This window comes from Serinus canaria, chromosome 26, assembly GCF_022539315.1.
Source record: "Serinus canaria isolate serCan28SL12 chromosome 26, serCan2020, whole genome shotgun sequence".
NCBI lineage: Eukaryota > Metazoa > Chordata > Aves > Passeriformes > Fringillidae > Serinus > Serinus canaria.
The window spans coordinates 859,226-883,921 of NC_066339.1; the positions used below are offsets into that span (position 1 = coordinate 859,226).

The 24,696-nt window shown below is 49.4% G+C and overlaps 1 protein-coding gene across 12 annotated transcripts in view; it reads left to right on the top strand.

Moving 5' to 3' along the window:
- Window positions 1-24,696, top strand: part of PPP1R12B (protein phosphatase 1 regulatory subunit 12B) — a 134,224-nt gene that overhangs the window by 106,151 nt on the left and 3,377 nt on the right. For 6 of the 12 annotated variants that reach the window (XM_030231071.2, XM_050985210.1, XM_030231080.2 and 3 more), the window contains 7 exons: window positions 11,128-11,144; window positions 11,611-11,758; window positions 13,450-13,554; window positions 13,824-13,874; window positions 15,202-15,252; window positions 15,585-15,625; window positions 24,292-24,340. In XM_030231071.2, the coding sequence (XP_030086931.1) occupies window positions 11,128-11,144; window positions 11,611-11,758; window positions 13,450-13,554; window positions 13,824-13,874; window positions 15,202-15,252; window positions 15,585-15,625; window positions 24,292-24,340 (462 nt within the window). The other 6 variants (XM_030231072.2, XM_009097336.4, XM_030231073.2 and 3 more) reach the window with 5 other exon arrangements.

Genomic DNA, 24,696 nt, shown 5'->3' on the forward strand with positions numbered 1-24,696 from the left:
CCTGCCAGGGCAGGGACACCTCCCACTAGCCCAGGGTGCTCCAAACCCTTTCCAGCCTGGCCTTGGACACTTCCAAGGATAGGGCAGGAAGAATTTCTTCCTGATATCTGATGTAAATCTTTCCTCTCTTACTTTAAGTCCCCCCACTTGTCCTGTCACTTGCCCACGTAAAAAGTCAATGTCCCAGAGTGCTGGGAGGTCATTAGAAATGCCTGATCGGATTACAGCCTTCCTTGAGTTTGGAATATAAATGTGTAAGATGGTCAGTTTTTGCTCTGTGGTGTTTTTGCAACAGGTTCCTGGTCACAGGTTTATTCTCACATGGGGTTTTCTGCTGTGAATCATTTAACTTGCTGTGCTGCCACTGCCAGTGTATTACAGAATAGAAAGTGTTACAAAAATATTTTTCCAGAAACCTTTACATTCCTGGGTTTCCATTTAGTGTCTTGGACCCGTTTGATTGTGATAAAAGTGATGCCGCATAAATTGAAAGAGGATCAAATTTAAGTTGTCTCAAGACAGTTTCTATCTAATTTCTGGATTGCTGACTTGTTACACAGTGTTTGTGGAAATTATTCCCTTCTCTCCCATCAGCCAACAAAAAATGTGGGATACTGAAACTTGAACTTTCAGGCAATTAACCTTTGTGTGTGTTCTCCAGCACTTTGCTTTGTTCTGCCTTTGGTTATTCCTCGAGCACAGAGTTTCTCAGATGGGTATCAGGATGAAATCCTTCTCTGTTTTTTGTCCTTGGGTTTTTTTGAGTTCTCCTCTGTAAATGTCCATATCTGGAAGCATATTGGGAACTTGTGGTAATTCCCAGGGCACCACCCATGAGATGCTCCCTGCTGTGACTCAGGAGCCAGACGATGCTCCTGCTTCTGGATGAATAAACAAGATGGGTCAGGGCATGGGGCATGTGCTGTGACCTGTGGGCTGAACAGCCTCTGTTCCTGAGGCTGAAGTTCCTTCAGCTCTCCTCCCTCCTGAGCAGCAGAATTGATCCAAGCCAAAGCTGGAGCAGGGAGTCTGTTAACTATTAAAGGCTCTGAGTAATCATGGATGATTTAAAGGACCTGATGTAACACTTCAGCCTCATTTGAAGCTCCCGTTTGACCCTCAGCTGCCTGGTCAGAGGTGTTGCCTTTGGAGAAGCTGGTTAAGCAGTTGGAGAGCAATCCCTCAGGATAGCTCAGCCTTAAAACCGCGGCTCAGTGCAGGAGGTCACAAGGTCAGAGGCAGCTTGAGGTTCCAGCAGAGCTGGGAGTCAGTTGGGACTTTAAAAGGGATGAAGGCAGGAGGAGAAAAACGATGCCCTTAATTTGGGTCAGTTAATGGTACAGCCACAACACCAGGGACGGAGATGGGGGAAGTGCTGCAGGACAGGAATGAGCAGCCACAGGAGTGATGGGGAGAGTGGGTGGAACCTCAGTGTGCAGCAAACCACTTCATCCTGCTGAGCTGGAAACCAGTGTCTGCTTTCCTGCAGGGGCCCACTAGAGTTCTGTTTTTCATAAAATGAACACAAACCCATCAAAAATATGGCTGGAAGAGAGGCAGAGCCCAGTTCATCCATTTCCCTGTGTATTGGCTGCTCTACTTATGCTATTCATGGGAGGTGGTGCATAGAATCATATAATCATGGAATCATTAAGGTTGGAAATGCATTCTAAGATCACTGAGTCCAGACATTAACCCAGCACTGCTGGGTGGGCATCATTCTCTTCTCCCAGGTGAAAAGCAGCAGGACAAGAGGAAATGGCCTCAAGTCGTGCCAAGGGAGGTGCAGGTTGGATATTGAGGAAAACTTCTTCCATGAAAAGTAGTCAGGCACTGGCTCAGGCTGCCCTGGGCAGAGATGGAGTCACCATCCCAGGAAGTGTTCAAAATACATGTGGATGTGGCACCTGGGATATCACACCTGGGGACATGAGTTAGTGGTGAACATGGCAGTGCTGGGGTAACATTTGGGTTTGATGGCCTTAGAGGGCTTTTCCAGTCTTCAGAGTTCTGTGATTCCATGATTCCAGCCTCACTGCCATGTGCTGCCTATGGCCACAGTGCTGTTGTGGGAATGTTGCTGCTGGCTCAGGAGCTGTTCACTGCATCTTGGAGTGAACCTCACACTGAACAGTTCCCGGTTGGCTGTTGGCAGCTCTCACCCTCACTGCTGCTTCAAGAGGTATTCAAGTCCCTAATGAAACATCTGAGAACATCCTGCCAGAGTTTCTGCAGGGCAGGGAAGGGGTTCCTGAAGACCTATGGCATTCTCATCTGGAAGAAATTTAGGAGTAGAAATCTTTTCCTCTCATGTCACTTGGCTGCTCGGTTTTTATTTCCACACGTCTGGAGAGTTTTGTCTAAGATCACGTCACTTTGCGAAATTAAATTTTTCACCAATAAAATTTGATCCCTTAGAAAAGAAGGGGAAAAGGGCAATGAACCCTGGGTTTCAGAATTATGGCCTTTCCTAAATTAAAATACTATCCAGCCTGATGTTTTACATGGTGAGTTTTATCCCCAGGAGACAATGGGAATAAACTGCAGCTGCTGGAAAGCCCATGGCCCATGAGAGTTTTGGAGCACAGAGCCACAGGCTGGCCATGGCACACATGACACAGACCAGCATCCAACTGTAGTTTGTTTGGGATGGCAGGAGATGTGGCCATCAGTCCCTCACAGCCCTGGATGTTTGTTTCTGATTAAGTATGTGCTGTTTGTACTGAAAACGATGAATCTGCTGCAGCCAGCTGCCAAAGCCACTATTCCATCTTGGAGAAGCTTTTAATGTTATGTTTCAGTAATAGCAGTTTTTCTTAAGCAAAGTTTATTGATTTATAGTTTGAGAAAACATATTTTGCATCAGGCTTTGGGGAGTTGGAGGTTACATGGAGGTGGTTTGGCTGCACTGGATTATTAATCATATCCATGGGATTTTGGAATCCTTGCATTTGCACGATTGCAGGCTTGAGCTGGAAGCAGCACATCCATCACACCAGTGGAGCTAACAGGATGCTGCACAAACCTCAGCTCTCAGGTCAGAGGAGCAGCTTTCTGAGGGAGGCAATGACCTCAAAATAACTCTCAAAAGTAGAGTTCAGCCAGACCTTCGAATTATTCTGCGCCCACTGAAAAACTAAACTTGATCCCAGCTGTTCCTGCCTGGAATGACAAATGCAGCTGGGGGGGAACACCGACCTGAGTTGTACCCACTGGGGATGGTCCGAGGTGTCCCAGACAGCCTCCTCCTGGCTTCTCTTCTTTCCAGCTCAGCTCTGGCTCCTGGAGGATTCCTGCCCTCAGCAGTGTCCTGCTCTTCCCTGGCAAGGCCTCACCTCCAGTCCGGGGGGCAGTTTTGGGCACTGCAATATGAGAAGGATCTGAAGTTATTGGAGAGTGTCCAAAAGAGGGACCCAGAAATAGGGAAGGGTCTGGAGGGGCCACACAAGGAGCAGCTGAGGGCACTTGGTGTGTTCACCCTGGGCCCTGAGGTCAGACCCCACTGGGGGCTGCAGCTCCTCACGAGGGGCAGCTGCAACCTCTGCACTCTGTGACAGGGACAGGACCTGAGAGAAACAGCAGGAGCTGGGCTAGGGGAGGGTCAGGCTGGGTATCAGGGAAAGGTTCTTCCCCAGAGGGTGCTGGCACTGCCCAGGCTCGCCAGGGAATGGGCACGGCCCCGAGGCTGCCAGAGCTCCAGGAGTGTTTGGGCAGCGCTGCCAGGGATTCCCAGGGTGGGACTGTTACCCTGTTCAGAGGGGTCTCAGGATGAGGGAGGAGACGACAAAGTTGACTCCATGTATCAGAAGGCTTGATTTATTATTATATGATATATAATATATAAAAACTATACTAAAAGAATAGAGAGAAGGATTTCACTACTAAGCTATGCTAAGAATAGAAAAGGAATGTCCTCCCAGACCGAGACCCGCTGGACAGGTGAACTGTCATTGGCTCTTAATTGGAAACAGTTTGACGGGGCCAATCACAGACCTTCACGTTGCATTCCACAGCAGCAGATAAGAATTGTTTACAGTTTGTTCCTGAGGCCTCTCAGCTCTCAGGAGAGGAAAAATCCCAAGTAAAGGATTTTTCATAAAACATGTCGGCGACATGGGACTGTTGGGGTGTCCTGGGCAGGGCCACAAGGTGGTCTGGATCCTCATGGAACCCTTCCAGCTCAGGATTTGATGCTCCTAAGAGGGGGGAGGCTGTCCTTTGGAACGCACATCAGCCTGGCCCAAACACTGGAGCTCATGTAGGAGCAGCTGAACTACGTAACTGCAGGAACATAGTGACTTTTGCTTATAAAATGGAAAGAACCCCAAAACCAGCTGGCTTTATTTTACATATGCTTTCTAAAATAAACACAGCTCATCAAGAGGATATTTGCCAGCACAAGAATATAATTTGAGGGGTTTCTAAAACTTCCCCTGTTACTTAAAGAAGGACAGAGCTGGAGCTGTGCCCCTGCGTCTCATTACATGGTGGCTAATTAATCATAGGCATTGATCAGGATTTCTGAGACAAAACACACCAAAATAAATTCCTTGATAACTCTCTTAAAATAGTGTACACTGTCCTGAGAGTGGCTAGCTGGAGATAAAGAAATATAAAATGTTCCCAAAGCATCTATTTTGTTCTTTTTTCTTCCTTGTTTGTTTTTTTTTTTTTCTTTTTTCTTGAAAAAAATGTAAATAGTAGGGAATTGTGCCTTCACTGGCTCCTACCTCAGCCACAGAAAGCAATTGGAAGCAATTAGAGCAGTTTCTGCCTTGGCAAAAGCAGCAGCCAATCCCCCTTTTGTCACTGCAGTTCAGGGCTGTATTTTATTGAAACCTTCCATGAGGAATTTGGTTTAAATTATTCATCACTGAGCTCCCAACAGCTGCAAAATTTTCTGGTTTTGAGGAAAGGCTCCTGCCCTCCACAGTCCCAGTACATTTTTAAAATCAGTCCTGGATGATATTCCTGGCACTAGGCAGCATCCCAGCACTCTGGGTAGGTGGTACCCAGCTGTGCCTTTTCCCTGAGACTGACCAATGTCAGCACCCTGAGAATCTCTGGAAGTGCTCAAGGCCAGGTTGGGCAGGGCTTGGAGCAACCTGAGATAGTGCAGAGTGTCCCTGCCCATGGCAGAGGGTGGAGCAGGATGAGCATTAAGGTCCCTTCCAACCCAAAGCATCCTGTGACTCCATGGTTCTGCGGTGTTCTTTGTCCTTTTTCTTGGGTCCCATCTCAGATCCTGATGATTTTCCAGCCCACCTGAGTTAGATGATCTCTGAGCTGGCAAAATGGGCTGAATCCCTTCTGTGTCCTCCACCACCTCAGCACTACCTGGATGTGCTGCCCACCATGAGATGAATGGGAGGGAAGGTGATGGGATCTCTCTGGTGAGAGCTCTAAGACTTGAGGAGTACCAGAAGCTTGTGAGCATGTCTGCAAGTACTCTGTGCTTTTTCCTTTGGGTGTGTGGGCAGCAGCAGCAAGGCTCAGCTTGGTTGCCATGCTGGATTCTGAACCAGGACAGCCTGTTCCCCCCACCCCAACCCCTGCTCTGACCCTCTTTAAATTATGGAAGGATAATTTCACAACTCGATGCTTCCCTGGCTCTTGATGTTTTTAGTTGAATTTTGATCCCAAGGGAAATAAATGAATCTGGGCAAAACTGCAGTGCTGCTCCAAATTTGCCAGGGAAGGAAAAAAGCCTCCAGTGCATTTGTTGATAATGACTGGAGTGGATACAGCAGTTTCTCAGCATTCCCTCACAAATCCTAACAATTCCCTTCAGGAAAGTCAGGAAGGAAAAGACCCTTCTTGCACCAGCTCAGTCAGGTGCACGTGTGATGCCTCAGCTGTTCATTCCCAACTTCTCTTCCCAGCAATGAAGGAAGAAGAGTTTTGTCCTTCACCTTCTTACTCTAACCTTGGAATTTCCAGCTCTGGGATGACATCTCTGAGCAAAGACCTCCTTCTTCACTGCCATGGGCAGCACAGGGAGCCAACAAGTGCTGCTGGGATTTCAGTGAATATTTGGTGGCTGTTGGACAGGGCAGGGCAGGGCCAGTGAGGGCTGCTCTGATGGAGCAGGTGCAGCTGGAAGCACTTGGAGAGAGTTCCAAAGATGCTGTGGTCAAAGACTGGGCAGAACTGAGCAGGAAAGAAGCTGTTTTCTGCTGAAACTATGTCTCTCAGTGGCCTCTGAAGATGTTTGTCTCTCTTTGAACAAATGGCAGGGATGTCTCAGTTAAGCACCTCCTCCAGTGTTCCACAGAATCACAGAGTCCCTGAGGTTGGAAAAGCCCTCTAAGCTCATTGAAGGAACACTGCCATGTTCAGTGCCAGCCCATGTCCCAAGTGCCACATCCACATGTTTTTTAAAGACTTCCAGGGATGTTGACTCCACCACTGCCCTGGACAGCTGGGTCAGGGCCTGACCAGCCCTTCAGGGAAGAAATTTTCCCTGTTACCCAACCTGACCCTCCCCTTGATGCCGTTTCCTCTCCTCCTGTCCCTGTTCCCTGGGAGCAGAGCCTGACCCCCCCCGCCCCAGGCTGTCCCCTCCTGTCAGGAGTTGTGCAGAGCTTCTCCAGGCTAAGCCCCTTTCCAGCTCTTTTAGCCACTCCTGGGGCTCCAGACCCTTCCACAGCTTCATCATTTTTCTCTTAGAGGGCTTTTTAAACCTTAATGGTGCTGTCATTCCATGATTCTAGGTTACTGCAGGGTGGCTCTGCTCAATGCTGACAGCAGCAGGGATGCCTCCCTTCTCATCTGGCACTTTGCTTTTCTTTAAACACATAGAGACAGTCACAGTTTTAACCAAGCCATTGCAGTATCCATCACAAGAAAGTCATAAATACAATAAACCTGAGGGGTTTCCCCCTTTTTGCTGTGTATGTTTAAGGTGATTCCCTTCTTACTCCAGCCTTCCTTTGTGGAAGAATGTCCTGCTCCCCCTGCATATGGAAATTCTCATTTCTTAGCAGGAAAAAGGACAGAAGTGGTTTTTCCACTTGCTGCAAGTGCTCTGGCTAGCTCGGGGACCTGCCTGGGTTCATTGCCTGGTTTCCATGTCACCTTGCCCAGCCACATGGTGTTTCCTAGCACTGTTCAAATCCCTTAGCAGATGCATTTGCTGAAGTAAATTCAGGCTTGCTGAGGAGTGGATTACTTGCCCAGCCATTTGTCATCATATCAAAAGTCATCACTGAAGGGGATTAGCATGAAGTGCACAAAGAACTTTCAACAAGAGCCTTGTACATCACTGTAATTCCCTTCTCTGGCTCTTCAGGGGAGGTTGGGTCATTGGGCCAGGATTCAAAAGGAGCTGTCAGGCTGCTGAGGGGTTTAAGAAACAAATGTTGAAAGGTCAGCTAACAAAGCACCATGGAGAGATCAGCATGTGTGGCTGAAAATGGGAAATCCTTTGTAGAATCTTAGAATCCCAGACTGGTTGGGTGGGAAGGGACCATCAAAGGTCATCCAGTCCCACCCTCTGCCATGGGGAGGGTCACCTTCCACTAGCCCAGGGTGCTCCAGGCCCTGTCCAGCCTGGTTTTGGACACTTCCAGGGATCCAGGGGCAGCTGTGCCCAGTTTCTCTGAGCAATCTGTGCCAGGACCTCCCCACCCTCACACTATCACAAGTAACCCTGCCCTCTGCCAGTGGGAAGCCATTCCCCCTTTTCCTGTCACTCCAGATCCTCATCCAGAGTCACTCACCAGCTCTCCTGAAGCCACTTTAGGCACAGGAGGGGACTCTAAGTTCTCCTCAGAGGCCTGAGGTCTTTTCTCCAGGCTCTCCCAGCCTGGCTCCAGAGCAGAGGGGCTCCAGGCCTTGGAGCATCTCTGTGACCTCTTCTGGAATCACTCCAGCATCTCCACGTCCTTCCTGTACTGAAACCCCAGGGCTGGAGGCTGCTCTGCAGGTGGGGTCTCACCTGAGCAGGACAGAGGGGAGAATCCCCCCCTCCCCTGCGTGAGCCCAGGATGTGGCCTCTAACAGCCCTCTGCCAGAGGCCATCTGTACAGAAACTGTCCCAGCTGCCTTCCAGTGTCATACAGGGCATGGCCTGAGCCAGGGCTGTTTGGACGGGAGGGCTGTGTCCCTGTCACGACATCAGGCAGCTGCCAGGCTTTGAGTGGCAGGGCTTAGCCATGGTGGAAATGCATCTGCTATCTTCCTTGGGAGGTTTCTCATCTCTAAGATGAAAAGAGGAAAGAGATTTTATTAGAGCAAATAAAATAGTAGCAGGCTGGACCCACTGCCCTGGCTTGGGGCCTCCTGGAGCTTTGGTTATGGTGGCTACAGGGTGGGACCATGTCTTGGTGTGAAAAGCCAGGTGTCTGCTAAGGAAGGCAGGAGCCTCCTGTGAAATGGAAAATGTAAACCCCCCTCCCTCTGAATTATTATAATTTGGAAATTAAGGGGCTCTCAGGAAAAATATGGGAGTAGGAATAACAGTTCTTTATTAGGAAAATTAAAAATACGAAAGCAATACTACAAAAAAAAACACTGACAGAGTCAGAACAGGAGCTGACCCCTGTGTGTCAGGGTGGTGGCACAGTCCCATCCAAAGGTGGCTCAGGGCGGTGGCACAGTCCCATCCCAGGGTGGCACAGTCCCATCCCAGGGTGGCACAGTCCCATCCCAGGGGGGCTCAGCCCTCCTGCAGTGCCAGCTGTGGTTCTGCTGGAGCAGGGATCCTGCACAAGGGAGGAGTTTTCCTCTGCAGCTCCAGGGCTGCTGGAGATGGGCCTGCTCTCCCTCTGGGAATGCAGGGCAGCAGAAAGCTGCTCCTCTGGGAATGCAGGGGGCAAAGGCTGCTGGGCTGTTCCAGGGCAGATTGGATCCAGGTAGGAATGCTTGGCTCCTCCCCTGGGCGGAGCATCTCCCCATGGGATGGTGGAATTTGATCAGCCCTGCAGGGACACTCAGTGGCCATGGACAGCAGAGATCTCCTGGAGGGAGGATGGGCTGTGGGAGAGATAAAGAAAACTGCCCCATGAACAGAGAGAACTGCCCCAGCTCTGACAGATGGGGATAGAACACACACCCCCAGCTGCATCTTGCAACCTAAGACAGGCTGACACGAGACCTGCCCAAGAGCCTGGCTGAGGATGGCCCTGTGGGCACAGCTGGAGGGAGAATGTGCTAATTCATAGCAGGGTTTTCTTGTCCTTTTGATCTCTGCAGGGAGCAGCTTTGTCTGAGCTGTGGTCCATCCTCGAGGCTCCACCTGCAGGGTCCAGCAGTTCATTTTCCTAGTGCTGGTGCTCACAGCACAGCATGTGAGAGGCTGTGCTGCACAGCCCACTCATTGCAGATTCCCTAGGCCTGAATCAGGATGCCAGATGAGAGTCACATTGGGCTGGATGAATTAAAAACTGAGCAGCCAAGTGCATGTAATGGGTTGCCATGTCCTGGCAAGCAGCAGGCAGGGCTGGGCATGGGGCAGGATGCTCTGGGATCTGCTCCCTGCTCCTCTGGCTTGGAGTGGAGGGGTGGATGGGTCACTTGTTCACTGGGTGACTTAATCCCTCTCTCCATGGGGTGTACTCCCAGATCCCTGCAGGATCAGAGGCATTGTCTGGGTGCCAGGTGGGAGTGGGTGGTTTGAAGTCTTCAAGCACCAGGGTGCCAGACCGGCAGCACATCTGTCTCCCAGTAAGGCCTTAGCACTGGATTTACTGGTGTAGCTGACAGCACAAGCAGTGTGAGCATGTCTAGGCACAAAAAGCCTGACCTCTCATCTGCTCTGTGATGTCCTTTGTGTTGACTCTGTTAAAAAGAGCAGAGGGAATTGGCTGGAAGTGCCCGTGGGAGGTTTGTTCTCACTCAGAACAATGATGCTACTGATAAACCAGCAGAGGAATACTGGGATCAACTTCCAGTTCAAGGGACCATGAAGAGCTGGAATGCACCTGGAATTTGAGTAAATGTCTGTCAGAGGAGGTGACTGTCAGTGTGGCATGTTCTTCAAGATAGTGATGCTGTCACCACTGGATTTATGCAACTGTAGGAAGGAACTGTTTGATCCAGAAAATTTCATTGAAATGGTGGTTTTCCACATCAAGCCTCTGTAGGATATTCATAGAATCATGGAATAATTAAATTGGAAAAGTCCTCTAAGATTGTTGAGCCTAAACTTTCCCCAGCATTGCCATGTTCACCATTAAACCGTGTCCCCAGGTGTTACATCTGTACATTTTTTTAATATTTCCAGGGAGTGTGACCAGCACTGCCCTGGGCAACCTCTGCCAGGGCCTGACCACCCTTTCAAGGAGGAAATTTTCCCTGGTATGCACCTAGCCTGAACCTCCTCTGACATCACTTGAGGCCTTTCCTCGGGTCCTGTCCCTAGTTCCCTGGGCCCAGAGCCAGGTCCTCCCTTGAACAGGCTGAGCCCCTTCCCCAGCTCCTTCAGCTGCTCCTGGTGCTCCAGACCCATCACCAGCTCCGTTCCCCACTCTGGACACACTCCAGCCCCTCAATGTCCAAAGGCAGCTCAGGACAGCACAGCAGAGGTTTGGGTGTTGATGGGGAAAGAAGAACCCAACAGAGGCCCCAGCCACCCTGGTGTAAGGATCTTCTCCCTCCCTCCTGCAGCTGCTGTTTGTTGTGTCTCCGTCTACCACGGAGACACAACAAACAGTGAAGCTTTTCTCCATGGGGAGCTGCTTGCCCATGGAGAGAAGAGTGTTTGTGATTTTCTCAAGTTCAGCACAAACACTGGGAGACCCCTGTGTCTGTTAATCTCCCTCACCCACATCGCACAGCACAGTGATCATAGTCAGGAAGAATAACTTCACTGGAAAAGGGAAACAATAGATTGGTTTGGATTCCAGGTAAGGCATTTCAATTCTGGAAATGAGGATTTGAACAGCAAGGTTCAGGATTTCTTAGGTGAGTGAAATAAGTGCTTCAGATGAGCTGAAGCAGTTGATTCAGGCAGAGATTGGAGATTCCCATTTTGGGCTGGGAAATCTCTGTGTAGCCTGGCATATGCTGGGTGCTGGTATCTGAGGTGGGAAATTGCTGCTGCCTGGAAGCTCTGCAGTTTTTGAATTGAATGTTTCATTCTCATTATTAATTACCTTTTGCTTTCTTTTTCTTTTTTCCCATCAGCATGAAAGACTTTCCAGGTAAGAATCTTATTTTTTCTTTTTTTTTCCTGTGTAATATTTATTGGCAGCATGTTTTTGTATGCCTTTGGGGATTCCCTCTGCTTCAAATCCAGTCTGGTACTGGCTATTTGGTCCTTTCCTGAGCTTAGCTCATTTTGCTTCCATTCTTTACTCTCCAAATTATTTACCTCAGTGCCATCTTAGAAATGGAGCTGGTTCCCACCCTGGAGATGAGAGGTTCGTGGGAAGTCAGTGCCCATGGGAGGCTGGGCTGGTACCCTGGGATTTTTTCCAGCTGTTGTAGTGGTGGTGGCTGCCAGGTTTGGGGCAGCGATCCCCAGGGCCAAGTGGAGGGTGCTCCCACAGACCACAGAGCCCTGGCTCAGCTGGCTCTGCCATCCCTGCAGTGCCAACCAGCTGGGCTCTGTGCTGGCTGTTCCAAGTTACCACAGCTCCACAGTGCTGGATCTTCCTCATGTTTCAGGTTGGAAGCAGCTACAAATCCCAGCACAAGTGACTCGTCGTACAGCGAGCGCGCCTCTGGCCGCTCCAGTGCCTACAGCCGCAGGGAGAACCGGCTCGCCGCGCTCAGCAGCCGTGCAGAGGAGGAGAGCAGCAGGGACTACAAGAAAGTAGGGGGTTTAAAACTTACTCTTGTCATTGCACACACTGCAGTACCTGCCTGTTCTGCAGAAACCAGCACCAAGAATCAGTGGGAAGAAAGAGAAGATGTTTATGTTCATTTTCTCTGTTTCAAAGAATCCAACGGTTTGGGTTGGAAAGGACCATAAAGCTCATCCCATTCCACCCCTGTCATGGGCAGGGACACCTTGCACTATCCCAAGTTGCTCCTGTGTGTCTTGGTTTGAAAGACAGGTGCCTGCTAAGGAAGGCCAGAGCCTCCCCTGAAATGGAGAATGTGAACCACCATCCCCCCCCACCCCTTGCCTCCAAATTGCTATAAATTTTAAATTAAGGGGCTCTCAGGCAAAAAATATGGCAGCAGGAAATAACAGTTCTTTAACAGGGAAGAAAATAAAAGGATAAAATAAACAATGCAGTAGACCAAAACAACACTGACAGAGCCAGAACACAGCCTGACACCCTGTGGGTCAGGGTGCTGGCAGCAGTCCTATTGGAATTGTGGCTCAGCCCTCCTGCAGGGCCAGGGGTGGTTCTGCTGGAGCAGGGATCCTGGAGAAAGGTGTAGTCTTCCTCTGAAGATCCAGGGGAAGAGGCAGCTGCTGTTCCTCTGGGAAATCCAGTGGAGAAGCCGTGCTGGTGTTCCAGAATCTCCAGATTATATCCGGGTAGGAATGCTTGGCTCCTCCCTCTGGGCTCACATCTCCCAATGGGATGCTGTAGCTCTTATCAGCCATGCAGGGACATTCAGTGGCCTCTAATCAGCAGATGCCCCCACCCCAGAGGGAGGAGTGGGTGTGGAAGAGATAAGGAAAACTGCCTGCTGAACAGAAGAGAACTGCCATACATATGACAAATGGAATACATCTTGCCTTGCAGTCTGGGACACTGTGATAGATGAGTAATGCGATGGTTGACTCTCACAATCAACAGATAAATATCATGTATATAGGTTAAGAAAAGTTTTATAGATTTATAGTTATGTTTTACCCCCTTGTGTGGTTATCAAGGGACAGCTGAAGTTGGGACATCTGGGAGGGCTGGCCTGTCACTATGGCGACATCTAACCTCCAATCAGGATTTGAGGAAGAGATCTCTACCACTGGACAGTGAAGAAGGGATTGATGGACAGAACTTTGGGAGGGGTTAAAGGGTTTAAAAAGGGAAACCTCCATTGTGTGGGAGAGAGAGCACATGGTGGGGGAAATCCTTTGCTCTCAATGCTGTAACCTTTCTTCTCTATTCAGTCTTCTGTTGTATTTTTGATAAGGTTTAATAAACCTTCCTAAACTATGAAAAGTGAGTAACCATTTCTCACGCTCCTGGACCTGGACACTTCCAGGGATCCAGAGGCAGCCACAGCTTCTGTGGGCACCCTGTGCCAGGGCTTGACCACCCTGTGAGTAAAGAATTACCTAGATTAAAACTGTCTCCTCTTGGCTGTATTTGAACTCCCATCAAAATTCAACAGCTGTTTTCTTATTTCTAATTTATGAATTATGGAAACATAACTAAAGCATCCAAGTTGGTTTTGTTTTACCTTCTCATCTGTTGATGTGTGGGAGCAAAGTGAACCCCTCAGCTTAGTGCTGAGGGCAATGTCTGCTCAGAACAGTGTGGCAGGATGGGGTTAATTAACCAGGAGCAGCCTGGTTAATTGAGCTCTTGTTTTGCATTTCAGTTATACGAGAGTGCCCTGTCTGAAAATCAAAAGCTGAAGTCAAAGCTGCAAGAAGCCCAGCTTGAGCTGGCTGATATCAAAGCAAAGTTGGAAAAAGCAGCCCAGGTAAGGGAAAATCCAGGTCCTGACTGGAGAAACTGAGCACTGGCCATGACAAAGCAACACTTGTTCCAGAATGGGAAAGGGAGGGGAGCTCCTGGAAGGATATTCTTGGGAGGGAAGGTGCCATAGAGGAAACAGAAATGAACAAGTAATTTTGTAAATCAACATGTTGCATCCCAAGCAAGAGCATCTGTAGGCTTTCTTGGCCTTTGTGCAGTACCCTGTGAGTGCTCTCGGGTTTAATTACCTTCTATTTTTAATTTCCATACCAGAAACAGGAGAAAACTTCTGACCGATCCAGCATGCTGGAGATGGAGAAGAGGGTACGTGTCTCTGCTTTCCTCTGAGTCACAGCTGTGCCTTGTGCAGGGCAGTCATTTCTAGAAGGGAAGTGTTAATTAAGAGATAAGTTGTATTTTTGGCTTGAGGAGCAGTGCACAATGATAATTGTGTTCTGACCTTTGCAGGGCCTGAGACTCTGCTGCTCTCAGCTTCATTTGGATTCCTCTCTTTGGTTCTAAGCAGCTGAGGACCAATGGATTGTATCACACTGGGAGACTGTTGGTCCATTATGCTTTAAAACATTCTTGATCCTTACAAATAAAGACTGGTTTGGGGTGGTGGAGGAACAAGGCAAAATCCTGGAAGGGCTGCTCTCAATCCCTTCTTTCCCCAGCCTGGGTTGATAGCAAGGATTGTCCCAACCCAGGGACAGGACCTTGAACTTGGTCTTGTTGGAGTCAGGGCAACATCCTGTATAACTTCTCTTGAATTAGGATCACAACAGCACAAATTCTGTGAGTTAGAAAGTACAAACATGTCCAGCTGTTCTCAGTGAAGATGCATTAACTGTTTCCAGGATGGCTCATGCATTTTGCACTGCTGAATCCCTGGATGAAACGTGCTGTGGGCAAAAAGTGACCCAGAACTCATCATCCACAGCACACTCAGAAGATGCCTTTCCTTCACTATCCTGGCCTCACGGCTCTTTGCACAGGGCAAAGGAGCAGGGCAGAGAGTGTAAATCTTGTTATTGATGCATGTTTCCTACTTCCCCCTTCTCAGGGCATGTCCCTGGAGCAATTTGAGCCCCTTCATGTTGGGAAAGTCACTGAAGGAGTTCTCTTCTCCTTACCTTGGCACAGGTGTCGCTGAGGCCACTCACACAGCAGAGTCTAATCCTCACTTTCTAAAGTGCACTGAAAGCACTCAGCTTTGCAGCCCTGGATTATCTGGGAGAAACAGGATTTCCAGGCAGGGAATATCCTTGTTCTGTTTCCCATTTGAGCGGCTCAGGGACTTTTCTCATTGCCACCTTCTGTGGAGTATAAGTAAATCCATGGCTTCACCTACAGTGCTCAAAATCACATTACATCAGCAGCTCCTGAGAACTGGGATCACTGAAAATGGGGAATAATTTCATTAGGGGTATGAATAGAGCTTGTGATCTGCCCAAACAGGCCTAGCTTATATCCCTGCTGCCCTCTCCCAGCTGATCAGCTCCTGGTTGTAACCTGTGCCTTGCATTCCCCTCTTCAGGGAATGCTGCTACAGAAACACAAGACTCCTATTTTTTTTTAATAGAAAATATACTGTAAATTTTTCTTCCAAATCCTTGTGACCTTCTTTGTCATGAATCCCTGTAAACAGGAGAAGCGAGCCCTGGAGCGGAAACTCTCTGAAATGGAGGAGGAAATGAAGGTAAGAAATAATCTTCACTGTGTCTATTCCATTTTATATGCTTTGTATTCACGTCTTTGGGGATTGTCACCCAGGAGGAGGATGTTAAAGGTGTCCATGGGAAGGATCTCATTTTCCTTTCTGCAGTCAGAACTCGCTTTAATGGCCCTGTTCTCCAAACATGAAATGCTAATAAACTGTCCTGGTTCTCATTCATCTGATTGCTCCTATGTTTGATTTGTTCTGCTGTTTAATCTGAGAATGGTGAAGCTGTTCTCCTTAAATGCCTTCTCAAACTAACTTTTTGTGGCATCGCTGAGTTCCAGTGTGCTGACCCCCTGTGCTCTGACTAGTCTGCAGCCCAAGTTAAGCCACTGAGGTTCTCTCCGGATAGGTAAGAAGACAAAGCTGGCTTTGAGCTCACGCACACTGGCCAGGAGAAAACACAGAGTGGTTGTGTTCCTATGCTCCCTTCCCACAGCATGTCGCTGGGAGGCCACAGCAGCCTGGGATAATTCCAGCAAACAGGAATTTGCTTCCTGATGGGATGTGCAGCATGGCTTGCTGTCACAAGCCATGGCCACTGGTGCTGTGGCACATTCTTGCTCCCATGGTGTGGCTTCCAGGATGTCTTTGTCCATGAGGGGAGCCCTGCAGGGCCCAGCAGTGTCTGGCTGCCCTCACACCCCCAAAGCCTCACCCGGCTCAGCAGTGCTGCAGCACGTTCTGTTGAATGTCAGTGCTGTGTTCACAGAGTGGGTGTCCCTCTGCTCTGCCCCGTGCTTCCTTTCCCTTTTGACATCAGCAGGTGGGACCAAGCTGCTCTCAGAAGGAAGGACCCACCTGAGAGCTCTCCCTGCACCATGCACTGACAGGAACGACTTCCTGCCACCCTGGAGGAGGTTCCAGCTCTGTTTCTGTTTGAAGCTTTTGTTTCTACCGAGCACATAAATCTGAAGGGCTTGTGCTGCATCTTCTGCTGCAACATCTCTTGTTCTCTCAGAGAGGGGAAAATAAGCATGAATGTGTGAACCAGGAGGAGAAGGAGAAAGGATTGAATATGTCTAAATTCCAAACTCTTTGTTCAGTGAGCAGGTAGGAACCTTCAGCTGCCCAGAGACTTTCCTGTAATTACAGCATTGTGGTCTTCAAGAGAGCTACAGGCATGAGCAGTTCGTGTTGGTCCTTCAGCTCTGCAGATCACTGCAAACCTGCAACTTTAGCCCATGGAGTAAGAAGACAAGGTGGTGGCCTCTAGTGGCCTCAGTTTGGAAACATACTGCTCTGGAAGGAAGTAATGAGGGAAGGTGCCTGTAGGGTCTGTTGGACACAGCCAGAGCACCTCCAGTTCAGGTGGTCTGGAGCTGCAGAGCCATGGAAGCCAAAGGAGTGCAGAAGGAGAAGCACTGCTGGAAGTTGGATGTGTTCTCACATTGCCTTGAGAGACATGAGGGGAAGGAACCTGTGGTCCAGCTGAAAATGAGCTTCAGGTCCTTGAGAGGGGTGCTGACTCTGCTCTCTGTCTGCTCTTGCTGCATTGGACAACAAGAGTGGCCTTTTGTTAGTAGAACAAATAGCCAAGGATTGGGAAAATCTCTCTTCTGAGGTGCAACTACATTTATACTAGTTTTTGCAAAACTTTAAGCATGTAGTGAGTACCTGAGAGCACTGTGACATGCCTTGTTTGACAACTACACAAAAAAAAAGGAATATAAAATCCCTTAAGAAAGAAGCATTGAATTGGACCTTTCCAAAAGGAAACTGTTGTATCCATTTTCACGATGCCTTGAAGTGGGATAAGCAGCCCTGCTGTGTTTGCCTAGAGGGAGATAATCTCTGCAGAGCATCCCTGTTAGTCACTAGTGTGGGAGTTGAGCCAGGAAAATCTACTAATTCTGGCTGGGCTTTCATTCTTGCTCCTGGCATTACCTGAGTAGCTTCTGTGCAGAGTCAGAATAAGTAAGGAGTCGTGAAGGAAAAGACAAATCCACCAATTTCCTTTAATGTGGAAAGCAGCAAGTGGAAACAACCAAACCTGTCAGGTGATTAGATCTCAGGTTGTTTTTGGGAATTCTTCCCACTAGTCTTTGAATCCAGCAAGACTCACATCCAGCTGTTGGATCCAGGGGTGTCTATATCCAGTTGTGCACATGAGATATCCTGGCCAGGGCTGTCCTCTCCTTGCAGCTGACTTCTGAGGAAGAAAAGGCAGAGGTGGCAGAAATGTGCAGTACTTCGGCCTGTGTTTGAGGGAATGAGCTTTGTTCATGTCTGGACTGTGACCCCTGCTACCAAAGCCATAGAGAAGTGAAGAGGAGCAAGACAGGCTTGGTAACTTCAAGAACCTTGGTGGCAGAGCTGCTCCTCAGACCTGCTCTTGCAAAGTTGACAGACATTCAGCATTTCCCTGAGTGGCTGCACAATTCAACTGGAGGTCTAGATCCTTGGCTGAGGCTTGAGAAAGAAAATTAACATTTGCACTGAGCTGAATTCATTGCCAAGTGCCTGAGGTCCCAACTTAACACAGCAATTGTTCTTGAAGGTCACAGAAGCTCCTTTATTCCATAGCAGTGCTGCAGCTCCTGGCTTCAGCATCGTGCAGGCTCTGGGCATTTTTATTTAGTGTTGCAGGCACAAAATCTGTTAATTGAAGACAGGTACAGAGAACTGAGAAACCTGCTTTTGCTAAGCCAAGTATCAAGCAGAGTGATAAGCAATCACAGCGGTATCATCCAGATCCTGGTCTTTGCCCTTGGCTTCAGTCCCAGCTTCCCAGCCCTTGCTGGATTTGGTGCATAAATAGGAGCCTGGCCTACCTGCAGCACACAGACATTTTTACATAAATGATCCTTTCTGTGGGCTGTGCAGCATGTGGAGGCTGAGCAGGGGCTGATGGGACCATGCTGAGGTTCTGTGTTGTGCTGGTGTGGAAAAACAAAGGTGGTCTCTGAAATGATCACAGTCCTTTCCACCTCGCACAGCACAATGCCCCTGCTAGTATGTTAGAGGCTTTCTGCCAGCTGTGAGCCATGTTTTAAAACAGAGAGTCTTTATTATCTGTGTATCATAAAGTCATGGAATATCCTAAATTGAAAGGGATCCACAGTCCATCCCCTGTCCCTGCACAGACACCCTAACAATCCCACCCTGGGCATCCCTGAGTGCATTGTCCAAACACTCCTGGAGCTCTGGCAGCCTTGGGACTGTGATCATTCCCTGGGGAGCCTGGGCAGTGCCCAGCACCCTGTGGGGGAAGAACCTTTCCTTGATATCCAGCCTAAATCTCCCCTAACACAGCTCCAGCCCTTCCCTGGGGTCCTGTCCCTGCTCACAGAGAGCAGAGATCAAAGCTGCCCCTTGGGAGGAGCTGCAGCCCCCAGTGAGGTCTGACCTCAGGCTTCTCCAGGGCGAACAGACCGAGTATTCTCAGCTGGTTTTGGTACTATCAAAAGAAGTGACTATTCCAGTACAGCCATCTTCCAGCAGCTCCTGGTGTGATGTATGACAGGATAGCTGTGCCATGTCTGTCTGTCCTCACTGAGCACAGTGGCAGCCAACAAATCTTGGGTATGTGAAGGGATGGGTGGATGGATGGATGGATGGATGGATGGATGGATGGATGGATGGATGGATGGATGGATGGATGGATGGATGGGTGGGATATGGTGAGCAGGGATCTCACTGCTGTGGTATCACTGCAGCTTTCCTGCAGTTTGTTTGCTGTAGCTCTGTCTTGGGATCTGTTGATTTATCCAGTGTCAGAACTGTGTTTGTGTGTCCCAGGAGCTGCTCTGTCAGTTTGATGATATCAGGGGCTCAAACCCCATCGTTTGCTGGCTCCCTGCCTTCCTGTCTTGCTTACCTTGGTTTTGCAAAGCTTTCCAAAGAGGTGTCATAGAGAGTTAATGTAGTGCTTTTAAGCAGCTAAGAACAGAGCTGATGGTTGGGGGGTGTACAGAGTGCTTCAGTTTTGTACAGGAATGAGCCCTTGGACAAAATGTCCTGGGACACAGCAGATTCCTTGCCAGCTGCAGTCAGCTCTGGGTCATACAGAGTTCCAGTGACTTGGGTTTGAGGGTGCCCTTCCTGTTCCACCTCTTGCCATGGGCAGAGACACCTTCCACCATCCCAGGTTGCTCCAAACCCTGTCCAACCTGGCCTTGGACATTGCCAGGGATGGGGCACCCGCAGCTTCTCTGGGCAACCTGAGTAGTGCAGGTTGGATGGATGGTCATTGTCTTTGTGTCACAGTAGATTCTTTCATGGTGCTCCTTGTTCAGGACAGACAGCACTTCCCTTTTAGTGCTTTTTGCTAATGAAAGGGTAGAAAGGAACCCTCTTCCTCATAGACCCTTCCCTCTTGTCTTCTTCTGCCACTAAGTGGACATAGGGAGGAATATGGTTCTTTGTGGGACTGCTTTGGTTTTGGACTGGGATTTTGCCACTGAATTTACAACTCTTCTTGTGGATGTTTCCTGCCTGCCCCTGCCCAGTGTTGGGGCTCCCTCCATCATGCAGGATGGGTTCTTGCTCAGGAGAGGTTCTTGTTTTCTTGTGGCCCAGCTGCCCAACCTCTCAGGAGGAAGGAGGGCAGGGATGCTGCTCTGGAAGCAGCTCCACAGCTCTTGGCATCTGCTGGCACCTGCAGTGGTGTAAATGTCCAGCACATTAATTTACTTTGGCATTAGTGGGAACAGTGTCATCCTTGTGGCACTGGGATGTCTGCATGGTTTGTACCATTTCTCTGTTCTGCTTCCTCATGGCTCTTCTGTTCTTGACCTCCCACTGCTGCTGTACCTGTGCAAGCCCAGTTTGTACCCATATCCAGTTTTTACCTGTGCCCAGTATGTACTTGTGCAAGCCCCAGTTTGTACCCACACACAGTTTGTACCCATGTCCAGTTTGTTCCTGTGCAAGTTCCAGTGAGGGGCTTGATCTCTGCTCTGTCCTGTGCCCCTCATTGCCTTTGTCACCATGAATGCCCTCCTGGCACATCCCCACTGTGAGAGATGCTCTTATTCAGGCTCCTCTTCCTAAAATGAACAGTTTAAGGTTCAGACTTGTCCCCTCTGAAGGTCAATGATAAATTGAGCCCTGAGACAGAGAAGAGTTGAATCTGGGCAAGGATGAGAAACCAAACCCCAGAGGTTTTGGCAGGACTGAGCCTGGGCAGACCCAGGAGCATCACTCAAGAATGAGGGACACAAGCAGACACAGTACCTGTCTTGGTGATCTGCTGTGGGACAGTGACACTTTCAGGTGCTTCAGTCTGTGCCTTTGGGATCTTCCAGGAAGCTTTGATTCCTCTTTGCTCCACACAGCTGCTTTGGCTTTTAGAGTTACATGAAGAAAAGGAGTTTTAAAGAAATTCTCAGTTCCCAGCAGTGATTTCAGGGCCTGTCTAGGTGTTAAGTCACTGGTGATAGGTCTCACAGCAGTTCCCAAGTCCCTGAGCTGTCTGGGTAAACTAGAATATAATCCTGCTTTGTGATGGGAAATCCCTGTATTTGACCTTTGTTAAGATTTTGGTAGCCCCTGGAGAAAGGGCTGATTCCCAAAATATCCTCGGTGTGTTGTCAGGCTTTTCCCACCCAGCACTCACTGCTACTAATTTCTTTTATTCTCTTTTTTTCTTTCACTGCCTATGGACTAAACTCCCATTTCTGTGCCCGTTCGTTTCCGTGATGTTCTCTCTGTATTTCTCTGTCCACTCCTCTCACTCTCTGCAGAATCTCCACCAGCTCAAACAGATTCACACTCTGAGGCAGATGAATGAGCAGCTGCTGGCTGAGAACAGAGCTCTGACCCGGGTCGTAGCCAGACTTTCTCTGCCCTCCAAGCCCTCGGAGTCAGAGGAGCTGTAGCTGCTTTCCCTCGGGCTCATATTGCCTCCCTCCTCCTCTCCTCCAGGCAGGTCTCCGCTCCTGGCTGGGCACTTCCCGCTCTCCTCTGCTCTCCAGGCTGCCTGTGAAGCTTGTGGCTCAGAAGCTTGTGGCAAAGGATCTCTGAATTCCAAGAGCATGGTGCTGCTGCCAGGGCAGGGCTTTGCTGGAGCTCTGCTCACCCCCTGGCTCTTGCCCTGCTTGGCAGATGCTGCTGCCCTTGCCAGCTTAGCACTGCGAATGGCTTTGGGGTGGCTTGGCAATGCCAGCAGCTCCTTGCCTGGTACTTGGCCTTGAAACAGACCCACAGAATGGTTTGTGTTGCAAGGGGAGTTAAAGTTCATCTCTTTCCACCCCCTTCCATGGGCAGGGACACCTTCCATTAGACCAGGTTGCTCCAAGTCCCATCCAGCCTGGCCTTGGAACTTGAAAATAGGTGGTTTATGCTACATGTCTGCTTATAACATAATTCTTTTTTATTTAGACTTAGTTCAGGGAGAGGCTGGCACTCAGCAAATCAGATTATCCAAAGTCAGGAAATTTTCAGGGATGTTGTGAAAAGCTAACACTCTAGACAGAAAGGGTATTTTTAGAAAAACTACAAAGTGAACTGTCCTCAGCAGGTTTTCTTGGTCACTTGAGCAAAAAGGACAAACTACTTTCCTTATTTTAAACTGAAATTTTTGAGTATGATTCCACAGGCTCAGCCCCCCTGCCTTCTGTGGGCTGGCACAGGGTGGGGGATGCAGCAGGAGCCAGACCAGGAGCACTCTGTGTTTTCATCTTCTGTTTTAAATCCAGTGCAGGACAATTAATGGTGGAAACCCAAGGAGGAGTCTTCCCTAAGCTTTGCCTTCACACACCACACAGTTAAATTACATCTCTTCCTGCTACTTCATTGGTTCATTGCTAAAATAAAGCTGTAAGTGCTCCTTTCTTGAGACCCTACCTGTCCTTTGCAGGTTAGTAGGGATATTCATATCCCTTGAGACACAAGACGTTGTGTGTTCTTGTGGGCTGGAAGTGGCACCACAGAATAAAAAAATCTATTCTTAGCACACAAATTATATCAAGGCTGATTAACCATAGAAACAAACTAATCAGGGGAATTGTGGCTTCCCTTTCCAGGAGTCTCAGCTCAAGCCCACATGTGTGTCACAAGGGCCGGGAGAGTCAGGTGTTATATTGTGTGCCCTGGATTGTGCAGATAGTCAGGTGAAATTATCTCACAGCCTTTCTGGTTTTAATCTGTGGAACTATAGTCCAACCTGACTGTGCCTCATTTCTTCTCATAAAACTTGAGTTGAGTCATTCTCTTTCCCCACATGCTTTGAGATCTGAGAGGGAAAATTGGGCAAAATTCTTTCCAGACTCAAAGAACTGATGCTTCACAACCTGCAAGTCACTTCTCTTCCTCCCAGGACTGCCCTTCCATCCCCTCTCTGCTCTGCCTGAGGCTCCTACTTCCCTCCTCACTTACAGGTTTGCAGTTCCCTGCCAGTACCTGAGCTGGGGTGAGCCATGGTCTGTGAGCTCTGCTGATTTAGTTTCAACTCTTTGAGTAGATCTAACACAGGATGTTGCTGGTATATGTAAACTCTGCCTCAGTGGTGTCTGTGGACATCACAGCTGTGCAGAGATGTCACTGGTTTAGGCTCTGCCAGCTGTACCACGCTCTGGCAGCAGTGCTTTTCAGTGAATCTCATTTTCCTGAATGCACATGGTTTCTGGGGAGCTGTGTTCTCATGTCCCAGGTGACACACAGCCCTGCTGCTCAGAGCAGCCTCCAGCCCAAGCCCAGGTGACACCAACACTGCCTCATGGTCAGCCCTGCCATTCCCTGGGGCTGGGCCACATCCCTGCTCACCATTCCTGTGAGACTTCTGTAAAGCTGATAGAAACTTCCAGCATTTCCAGCCTGTTCCCATGGGGTTCATTTCACCTGACTTCAGACTACTCAGCTTCAAAGGGAGGAACGCACTGGTGGAGCTGGGTTATGACCAGGAAACGTGTCCAGAGGCACTTATTTCACAGGTACTTACACTCCTCCATTTTCCAATCAGTGACACAGATCAGACCAAGTCCCCCATGAGGCACAGCCCCATCAGGCTCCAGCTGAGCCCTGGGACTGCAGTGGTTCTCTCGCACTGTTTCTGGGAACTGTGACAGGTTCTCTCTACCAAAATGAGTGTCAGGACTTCACACACCCATTATCACAGCAATGGCTCTGCAGAGCCACCCCAGGCAGTGACAGGGGCCTGACAGGACTGCCCAGTGCATGGAGGGGCTCTTGCAGGGCACTGGGAGGCACGAGTGTGAGTGGCAGTTGGAGCTCAGGAGGAAACAGAGAAGTGCAGACTTATCAAGAGCTCTGCTGTGTCTCTGAGCTCCTGATCACTTTGGTGATGGTGATGGCAACACCTCTTCTTTGGCCATGAAATGGCACAAGGAGCCATGAGTGCTGTTCTGGTGACAGCCCAGCCATGGTGTCACACTGGCTCTAGGGAGACACACTCAGCATCTCTGGCTGGAGCTCTGGCCAGCCCAGCACATGGATTTACCCTTCCCACAATATCCCACCATGCAGCACCAGCCCCTCTTCCCTTTCTCAAAACCCTCCCAGCTGAAACATCCACTAGCGGTGCCCACGGGGATGGAGTTGGGTGTGTTGGGGCCCACCATGGCTTGGCCCAGCCATGTAAGAAGGGAATTGCTCTGGTGGGAGCTGGAACTGCCCCAGGAGCTGCCCACACTCAGAGCTGGTGATTATGGAGGGACTGCAGGTGGAGAGAGGCAGAACATTGTGGTCAAAGCAAACCAGGTTAGGAGGAAGAAGATTTAGTGCAGATTTTTAATTTGAGGGAATTCCTCCAAGATGCACCTTGACAGACAGCAGTCATGGCTGAGCTCATACAGGTGCCATGTGTGTGATCCCACTCTGCCCTGGGTGCCCCTGAAGGCTTGAGGCTGGTCACCCTGTGATCTGCTGGCACCCCTAGTGGGAGTGACCCCTTGTGTGCCTCACCCCAGAGAGGAGCAGGGGTCTCCCTCTGGTGCCCAGTGGTTGGGAACAGTCCAGGGAAGGTCACTGACTGCAGCACAGGAAGCCAGCAGGGTTTATGCCAATGGGAAATTCTGGAAGAGTCTTGTTGAAGCTATTTCTTCTCTGTTTCCAAAGGCTTTTGTCTGTTGCAACCTCAGCTGAGCACCCAGGAGGTACCTCCAGTGTAAGTGTGTTCTACCAGTCCTCTGGCCTTGGCACTTGGGACTGTATTATGCATCTGCAAGGAGATTTGGGGGTATTCTCAAGAGATTTTGAAAGGTCCAGTTCTAAATGAAGATTCCAGACATTTAGTTTCCCTTCTAGTCCTGGCAAAATGGAAAAAGCATATCAGGAAAACCAGCTTTACTTTTCTGCTGAGCTGTATTTAGCCTCTGGGCAGGAGATGAACCAGCTCAGAAATGGTTGCTGCCCTGCTGGTCTGGTCCTGACCTGCTGCTGGGGCTGTGGCCTTGCTTTGCACCAGGGACTCCCTGGCCCAGGGCTCCCTGGTCAGTGCTGTGCTTGAGGCCCCTCACCCCT